This window comes from Pyxicephalus adspersus, chromosome 3 (genome assembly GCF_032062135.1).
Source record: "Pyxicephalus adspersus chromosome 3, UCB_Pads_2.0, whole genome shotgun sequence".
In the NCBI taxonomy this organism is placed as follows: domain Eukaryota; kingdom Metazoa; phylum Chordata; class Amphibia; order Anura; family Pyxicephalidae; genus Pyxicephalus; species Pyxicephalus adspersus.
This window is the reverse complement of record NC_092860.1, coordinates 135,653,936-135,663,646: the sequence shown is the minus strand read 5'-3', so window position 1 is coordinate 135,663,646 and position 9,711 is coordinate 135,653,936. Positions and strand designations below refer to the sequence as shown.

The 9,711-nt window shown below is 38.2% G+C and overlaps 1 protein-coding gene across 1 annotated transcript in view; it reads left to right on the top strand.

Moving 5' to 3' along the window:
- The first annotated feature begins 5,997 nt into the window (after positions 1-5,997).
- TMEM128 (transmembrane protein 128) overlaps positions 5,998-9,711 on the top strand; it is an 8,764-nt gene continuing 5,050 nt past the window's right edge. The window contains exons 1-3 of the mRNA XM_072406446.1: positions 5,998-6,040; positions 7,690-7,910; positions 8,747-8,888. Coding sequence (XP_072262547.1) covers positions 7,754-7,910; positions 8,747-8,888 — 299 coding nt within the window. The 5' untranslated portion in view covers positions 5,998-6,040; positions 7,690-7,753. The remainder of the gene's footprint in view (positions 6,041-7,689; positions 7,911-8,746; positions 8,889-9,711) is intronic.

Here is a 9,711-nt window from a genome sequence, read left to right as displayed (position 1 = left end):
ATGCATTCTTTTAGATCCGTCAGATTAATCACAGCTTGATGAAGGAATGGTGATTTGCACATAATGAAATTAAAGGTCATCCAAAATTAGAAATAGGCCTATACATACACATATTAATAATATGATTAGTTTGGAAGAATTTAATTTATTTGTGATAGAATCATGACTTTGAGTAACAAGGAACCCTTAGCGGGTCATGAAATGTGCACTATGTAGGACTTTTAAAGGACAAATTATTGTAGCTGCTTATTTAAGCATTCAACTCTGCCTGACATTCTAATAGACACGTGATCACCAGGTATGCTATGCCAAAGATGTGTCCTGAGGTAGGAAACAATACCAAGCTTAGTACAGGAGAGGGGAACAAGATGAACAATAGTTTAGAGAAATATTAAATATATGGTATACACAAATACAAGAAAACATATAAATGATCACTTTGTTTTTTAGGGCCTGCGAAATTAGTGCAAAATTAATTTAGCGTCTGTGTTAATTGGATTTTGTTCACCTCCAGTGGGTTTCGTATTTCCATAGGCTTTTATAGGAAAATCTGCAATATGCAGAATCTGTAAGAAGTAGGTTAATATTTGCATGCCAAACGAACCTTTCAATAAATTCCAGATGAGGCATTTTAATCTAATGTCAACTGATCTATCGGCACAACCCAAAGCTCAGGCCCTAAAGCAGGTCAAATGCAGGTTAGGAAAATTAGGAAGAGGTCAACTGCAGGTAAAATGCATACTCAATAGTCTCTTCAGAAGAGTTGCTGTCAGTAGATGTGTGCTCTTAAGTTTAACAATGAGAGGCTGAGCTGGAACACCAACAAGGTAATATAATGGCTGGGAAAGGGAGCAGCTCCTGGATCTAAGACAATCCCAGGCGCTTTGATTTCCAAAGAAGAACCTGGAGGCCTTGAAACCCTTTAAGAGGAGACTGTGAATTCAATAAAAAGTAGGCATAGAAATAATATTATTATTATTATTATTATTATTAATAATAATAATAATAATAATAATAATAATAAAATTAATAAACACGATTCATATAGCGCCAACATATTATGCAGTGCTGTACAATAAATAGGGGTTGCAAGAGACAGACAGATACAGACAATGACACAGGAGGAGGAGAGGACCCTGCCTTGAAGAGCTTACAATCTAAGAATTAGGAAAATACTTTGCTATACCTTGCGATAATAATAAGTGTTAATATTATCATTATATTAGGAAGTAGAATGTTCACTCCCTTTTTAACCAAGTTTATCATACTGTGTACAGGCTCCCTGGTGTCATCTGTCTGTTTCCTAGAAGTGAATCATCCTTTAGCCTGCTGTTCCTTTAGGTTGTCTCCTCTTTGCATTCCAGCATCCTGAAAACATGTTAGATCAACAGCACTGAACAATGCAATGGAACCACATACAATAGCTGCCAAGTACATGATAGATGCCATTATATAAAGATCTCTAAACAAACCCATTATACAACTGATAAATGTGTTATATCACACTGAGCCTTTCATCCAACCTTTAAATAATGCATTTGTTAATTTCAAGAGCCAGTACTAAAAAAACAATTGAAAAAAGGAAGTTTTATTAATTTTTAAGGCTCCGGTAGAGGTTGACCCTTGACTTTAAGCTAAATGGTTTCCCTTTTTCTTATGAAACTGTAAAATCTGCCACTATTTTTATTGTATAAGGTAGGGGGTTGTATGGAGATAATAAATACACAATAATGGCTTTAAGAAAAAGCACAGAATATGCCTGGGTGTTGAAGTTTTAAAGAAATGATACCAGAGACTGTTGATCCAGGGAACATAAGTAGGTGAAGTAATTTTTCCCCCTGTTGGAGCATAATGAACCAGGCTTTATAAATTGTTTTTTTTACCGTCCTCTGGATCAACCATGTAACTATGTAATACCAGAAGGTTGGAAATGGTTGTAGGCAGTGTACAGGAAGATGGATCATAATGTCCAAAAGAGAAAAGTTTCTGCTTCCAGCCAAGATGAACAGGTGGAATATCCTATTAGGCATACACACAGAGTCTCAGTTACATTGGGCAGGCATGTCCCTAATCTTTGTAGGCTTTGGTAAATCACTTATAATGATAGGACAGCATCATGGTTCTTCTCATTTTCTCAGTGTCAGAAGTGTTGTTTTTGCAAACAAAACTTTTAGTCTAGCTGGTTGATATTATTATGTAAATATTTCCCAATCATATACATTCTTATGAAGACAACAAAACAGGAGAACTACTTCATGACCATTGCAGGTACACATTGAGGAGAATATTACCGTTGGTCCTTTGACATAGACAAAGCAATGTAATTGAAGATAAGCAGACCAGGACCAATCAATTGTTTAGATCTACGGTAATTATTTTTTTACACCCTGAGAAAACCCATAGAAACAACAACTACGCTACATACACATGTGCAATAATTGTCATTGGAAAGGATCTTTCCTGATCATTTCCAACGACAAACAACTGCACAATGCATGAACGAGTTCTGTACATCCAGCACAATTCTGCTCTTTGGAGAGGGGAGAGAAAGACAGAGCGCCACCCCGCTGCTCTCTCTCCGCTTAACTTCCATTACAATAAATCACCTTCCATCGTCCATGGATCCGGCAGGAAGGTCGTTCCAACGGTGGACGACGAGCGCTGTACACACGCCAGATTCTCAACCCATATCAGCCCTGAGCTGATTATCAAATGAGAACCATTGCACGTGTGTTTGTACCCTTATTCTAAAAGCACCAAAGATAAACAATTTAAAATGCAAACTATCAGCATTCTGACTCATTTATATACACAATTCTAATCAGCAATCAGTGTGCCTTTGAACTTGCTAGCAAATTTGACTTCTTTAGGAAAAGTACCTTCACTATCGCAGCCGCCTTGAACATCATAGACCAAATATCTCATGGAAGTCTTTATTACTCTCTGTGCTGGCCCAGCATCTTAGCACCCCTCATCTGTCTGAATAACTTTTTATGTAGCCATCCAGTAAATAGAATAGGAATACTATGGGGTGTGACGGCTCTGAGTCTGCTGCTGATACCACATCCAAGTTGCAATGTAAGTAAAGTATGTACTGTAGGGAAACCATGGTCTACATCAGTGTTTCTAAACCAGGATTCCTCCAGAGGTTGCTAGGGGTTCCTTGAGCAATGAGCAATTTGTGCCTCACAAATCAGTTTAAGTGACACCAATGATCTTTATGACTATCTGAAAGGATGGCATTCATTCCACTGGTCAGCAATGTAAGAGGCATTCTTCCTACTGATTGCCAAACTAAAAAAACTGTGAGCTGTGGATATAGAAATATAGCAGGAGATGCTTGAAGACCTGATGTTATTTCAAGGGTTCCCCCATGTTAGAAAGGTATCTTCACCCTCTCCTCTTGCACATTCAGGAACTTTGCCACCTTGATTGGCCAGGCCAGGAGGATGTAACTCCATTGCATGCGCACAGGAGTTTATTAATTCCTGGTAGCCAGGTATGCCAGGATCATACACTAAGCTACACGTGCAGAGCTCTTTATAGAAAAGACCACAAACAAGCAGGTAAGTTAGTTCTAAATAAGCATATAAAACTATATATAGTATTATAAATAATAAGGAACCTTCCTGCTAATATTTTTCTCATTGTTCAGAATAAAAAATAATACAGTATAGGAATGGGTTTTTGAAAGTAAAAGAAAACAAATATACCTAAGCTGGCTACCAAGTTAGAGAAAAGATTATTATCAAATAATCCATTCTAGCCCTTTAAGCCTGTAATTGTACAGTCAGGCACGTATATAAGATGAGGGTAAAAGGTTTAAATATGGCAATTAGAGACTGGTAATATCTAGGTTCTTTATGATAAAATCTGTTCTATCACGTATGTCAAAACAATTCAGGCTTTGTGTTAGGTTAGATCAAGTCACATTTCTTTAGGAAGTCAAAATACAAATTAAAGCCCTATCTCTAGGCAAAAGTTTTACCCATTTGTTTAGGGGAAGCATTAGGGGAGGCATCTCCCTGCAGCAGCTCCATAGGGAATGAATAGTGCTGGCAGTGGGCAGTATTAGTACCAGTCTTTTTTTCTTTTTGAGTTGTCGGTGGGCCTTTGGTAAGGCTATTGGTCATATAGGCAATATATATATAATCTAATCCCCCATGGGGGTTAAATGATGTATGGTGTGAACAAAGAATAATTACATTAAAAAAATTTTTTTTTAGTTTAAAAAGTGTAACAGAATGGGCAAATGAACAGAAGCTGAGAACAATCATTATTAAAGAGAACCCGTGTTTTGTTTTGTTCATTCAGTACAGGAAGACTGGAGCAGTGAGTCTGTAGAAGACGTTGTTGAATAAAAGGTCATTACAGTGGGATTTTTTTTAAACCCTGTTTCATTAATATTTAAAAAAATAGACTTGGGTTTAATAGGTTAAAGTAGACCTTATGTAACATTATTAAAAAGGGTGGCTGGATGATTGGCGTTATTAGATGGAATAGTGAGCCCTGTAAAGGAAGAAGCCAAGACAGCATGGGTCCGGTTTGTACATGGATCACAGGTTTTTTACAGATAAAGGTATGTGAATTGGCTACTTTTCTTGGTGGTTCTTGTTTGTTATCACAAAAGCAGCAACAGTGTTCAGAAGCTCCATATGGAAACACAATGTAACAAAATGATTGCTACCTTTTATTTACTCTAATATATTCATCTGCAGATCAAAGGACTGACATTTGATCTTCATATGATGCCAGAATAAATTTTTATTTAACCCCTTCTAGTAAACTTCTAGATAACTCTTAGCCTGAATAAACTCTCCAATCTCTCTTCTCCTTCCAGAAGATTGTTAATTATTTCTGTTAACATTGTCATATAATGTTTTTTGTATTTAAATATTGTCTTGGTACTTGTTTATTATTACAACAATAAAAATGTGGAAAAGGGAAAAAAGGCCTTTATTGGTAATTGTTTTCATTTGTAAATACATGTGCTATGCAATGAGCCAGAATTTTTTAGTGCCATCCTAAGAAGCAGACTAATCAAAGTCGAATATGTTTTTGTATTTCAAGATTTTTTGTCTCTAGATTGAATTTAAAATAAAACCTTTTTTCAAGACAATATTACCAAAAGAAAGCCTTGTTTGTCCTAAAAAGAGTTATAGGTGTTAGTTATGGTAAGTACTGCCAACGTTATTGCCAAACCAGGTCCATAGCGGAAGAGCTCTAGTCCATAAGGGTTATACAAATATGAATCTAACTAGTCTTTACAGAACAGTCATTTACCTAAATAAATGGAACATTGAAAAGAAATTGTATTACTTTAGGACAAAAAAGGGTTAATCTTTACCCAGTCCCAGGTATTAATGAACTTGATTAATTTAAATGTATACCCTGGGTAGTTAGTGAAAAATAGCAGCTTTATTCAACATATATGCACTTATATCTCGTATTTAAGTATCAATGGGCAAAAAACCACAGTGATCAATAACAATAGATGGTACACCAGTCTACACCAGTACAATATGGATTGGGTCTAGTTAGTGAGGGTTCTACACTTTGTACTTAGCAATTTACTCTAAATTATTGAAAAGGCATCACAATTTTTAGTGCTAAATGGACTGACCAGCTACCTTCCTTGCAGCTCTACTCTTACTTCTCTGGCTATAAAGTAGGAGGTAGACAGCAATAGAAAGGCCAGTCAATGGGTTAATTGCATAGAGCCCTGTGAACAGCAGGCTGCATTCACATTCCTTTCAGAATCCTTAGCCCCTCTGAAACACACTCCTGTATCAAATGGTCGTCTTGAAAGTTATTGTTTCCTTTCTAAAGGTTCAAAGTCAGGTTGCTCTGTGATTTGATATGCACCTGAGACCAGTGACATGAAAAAAGTTCGGGGAGTAGGTTACCTCCAGCACATTCTTTGCTTATTGATAAACTGTTTTAATACATGCTGTTTAACTTGCACATATTCTCTGTGTGACATTAGGACCTGAACCAAACACGAATAGAACTCCTCTACATTTACAAGCTGTTGGTTTAGGTATGATCTGCTTTTTTATAAAACATATGTCAGAACAGAAAATTATTTACATATGCATATTATGCGGCGCTTTACAAAGTCCATAGTCATGTCACTAGCTGTCCCTCAATGGGGCTCACAATCTAATGTCCCTACCATTGTCATATGTCTTTAGTACATTCTAAGGTCAATTTTGGGGGAAGCCAACTAACCTAACTGCATGTTTTTTGGAATGTGGTAGTAAAACGGAGTACCTGGAGGAAGGAAACCCACACAAAGGGGAGAACCTGCAAACTCCATGCAGATAGAGTGGGGAAATCGAACCTGGGACCTAGCGCTGCTAGTACTTATCTTTATTGAATGGGTACAATGGTCCAAACCCACAACAAATCCAGCAGCAAGATCACATGACTCAGTTTACCATAGGTAGTGCCCATTTTTATATCATCTAACTGGGAAGAATAAGCTTCCATGTGTCATTTTGAATCCTTACAATAATGAAATGACAGGTGAAGAGGGGTGATCATTTGTATTTTTAGAAGAGAATGAATAATATACATTAAATGAGAGTTATACAAAAAAACAGTAAGCTATCATGGAAAAAAGCAGTCTTAAATAAATAGACAGAAACATACATTAGTAATGTAGTCGTAGACAAGAACAGAAATTTAGTAGTATAATGAACAATAAAATATATCATATTTCAATAATTTCATCAATAATATTGATCAATCATTTTACCAATAATAAAACCTAATCTTGGAATCCCAGGAAAACAAGAATATATACCTAAATTATGTCTTTTGAATGGAAACTGAGGATGGTAAAGAAGTTTGGAAGGAACAGTTTATGTTAAATTGGAATATCTACTGTTAAAATAGTAGACCTGGTACAATTTTCTCTACACCAGGATGTCACCAGTGGAGAGGAGAAGAGAGGGAGAGATGAAGATAGAAATTGGGGTGGGGGCGTTGTTGGAGGGGGGGTAGGTAGATAGGGATAGATAAAAAGAGAGATGGAGACAGAGAGGAAGGGCAAAAAGAGAGAGGGAGAGATGAAGATTGGGGTGGGGGTTTGTAGGGGACCCCCACTAGTCGGTTTTGGACAGAGGCCTGTCGTTCCTTGTGTCCACCACTGGTACAATTGTATTGTTAAACACAAGATCCCAATATTTCCCAGCCCCCCACCTCTCCAATATACCTTTTTTGTGTAGTTTGGGAACCTCAGCATTCCCAGGATCACACAGAATGGATGGGGACCCCACTTTTGCCTGGATAGGATGTGAGGTATTTTTACTCCTGTTTTAATTTGTTTAAATTATTATTATTATGCATGGAATGTTCCAACTTATTAAATGAGGAGCTACACACCATACACATAATTGTGTTTACACACATGTCCATGAATAGGTGACCACTTGCAAAGAAATTATTCTTTGTATAAATAACCCATAGATTTTTATCTCAGCAGTTTTATCTTTTTATGAAAACTTTATTCACTTGAATGTACACAGTAATAATAATTGACTTTATTCCATTGCATGTACACAGTAATGGTAATAAATGAGGTTCTGAATATAATCTGCAGGGATCTGTCCTTTCTATGTGTCTCTGTCCTTGAATTTCAGGGACAGTTGGAAATATTTAACTTTTCTATATGCAATCTTTCAGCACCGACCCAGCCTGACAACTGCATGGACTTGAACCTACCCAGTCTGCTGGGCGTCTGGTTTCCATGGAGACCCCTGCCGGGACACCTCCTGCGTCACTTCCGGGGAACTCACTGCCCAATATGGCGTCCTTGTTGGATGATAGAGATCTGCAGAATGTTCGCCGTCGATTTGAGCGGCAGGCGGAATCTTTACTTAGGGAGGCCGGGGTGACAGAAGCCGGTGTGTACACCCTCTATTCACTGTCACTCTGCTTGGTGTGCTGGGACTTGTAGTGCAGGAGTGGAGGGCTGTCATAGCTTAGTGTTAGGTTATGTTCTACACAGTCCTGGGAGAGCAATGCCATTGTAAAAAGTTAGAATATAAAGAGAAGCTGTTATCAGGGAGATTATTTCTGCACAGGCTGCATTCACACAGAAATATAGCAGTACCATGGATGATATATCACATTTGAAGCTGTTAAGGTTTATTAGTTGCTTCTATGGCTCTCAGTCACTGAGCATTGATGGTTGGGCTTCAGTGACCCTTACTTGTATTTGTCATTGCTCTGCTTTCCAGGAAGAAGGATCAGAGAACCAATAACATGGGTGTACTTCTATAATGGAGTCATTCCTCTGCACCCTCCCCACCTTTTCTTGCAGAGCTGTTGAATTTTGCACAATATTATTATTACACAGTGTTTATATAGCACCAGCATATTACACAGCGCTGTACAAAGTCTATAGTCATGTGACTAGCTGACCTTCAAAGCAGCTCACAATCTAATATCCCTACCATAGTCATAAGTCAATAATACAGTCCAAGTGCAATTTAGGGGAAGCCAAATAACCTAACTGCATGTTTTTGGAACATGGGAGGAAACAGGAGTACATAAAGAAAACCCATGCAACCACAGGGAGAACCTGCAAACTCCATGCAGATAGTGCCCTGGCCGAGATTCGACCTGGGACCCAGTGATGCAAAGACCTGAGTGTTAACCACTGAGCCACCGTGCTTCCATTAGATTTCACTGAGGGTATTGTTTTAATATCTAACGATAAATATTATTTCTTTTCCAGATAATGATGAAGATGAGAAGAAGAAACAAAAGCCTCTTCCTAGAATAAACATCCATTCTGTGTTTTGGATATTGGCTGCAGTGGCTGTTACACATTATGTCAACTTCTTGCCGGTTGTGCAAATAACCTTACAACAAGGCTGGTAAGATGTTATATGTAGAATTATATATATCATAGGTGTTGGTTCAAGCGGTCCTTTACATAAAAAGGTAGACAAATTTGCAAGTGCAACACCCTTTTTTTTCTTTTTTTTTTCCTGACTTGATTGCTGCAGCAGTCAAGACAGAATGGGAGCACAGAATCACCCCAGGATTCCCTTGTCACGCTTCCCAGGAGGCTCTGTCTGCTCCTTCCGCACATGCTCAATATTGGGCATGCGCAGAAAGAGCCCTTTCTTTAACAGAAGGAATAAAATGGTGACATGTGAACCCAGAATTATCTGCATAGAGATTGTGTGGCTTTCCTCCCACATTTCAAAAACATGCAGTTAGGTAATTGCCTTGTGTTAATGACATATGACTATGGTAGGAACATTAGATTGTGTGTCCCTTTGAGGGACAACCAGTGACATGACTGTGGACTTTGTACAGCACTGCATAATATGTTGGTGCTATATAAAGGCTGGATAATATGAATAAGAGTTTTCATAATCAGGCAGATTAATATTGCAGAAAGGGACAGGCAATGCATCTTACCTGTCTTCAGGTTTCTGGTGCCAAAGCTGAGCCGCACATGCGTAATGTCAGCGTTAGTTGTCAGGGAAACCCAGCAATCCTGGCTTCCCTTGCTCTGCAGAGGCAAATAAACTCCTATGCGCATGTGCAGGAGTTCCATTATTCCAGCACGGTCAGTCAAGATGGGTGAAAATCGTATGTAAGAGGAAGAAGAGAAGGAAGTTGGCGGTGCCCTTTACTGGGACGTGGTTAGGTCAGTCACACAGATTTATTTCCACTTTTAAGCGGACC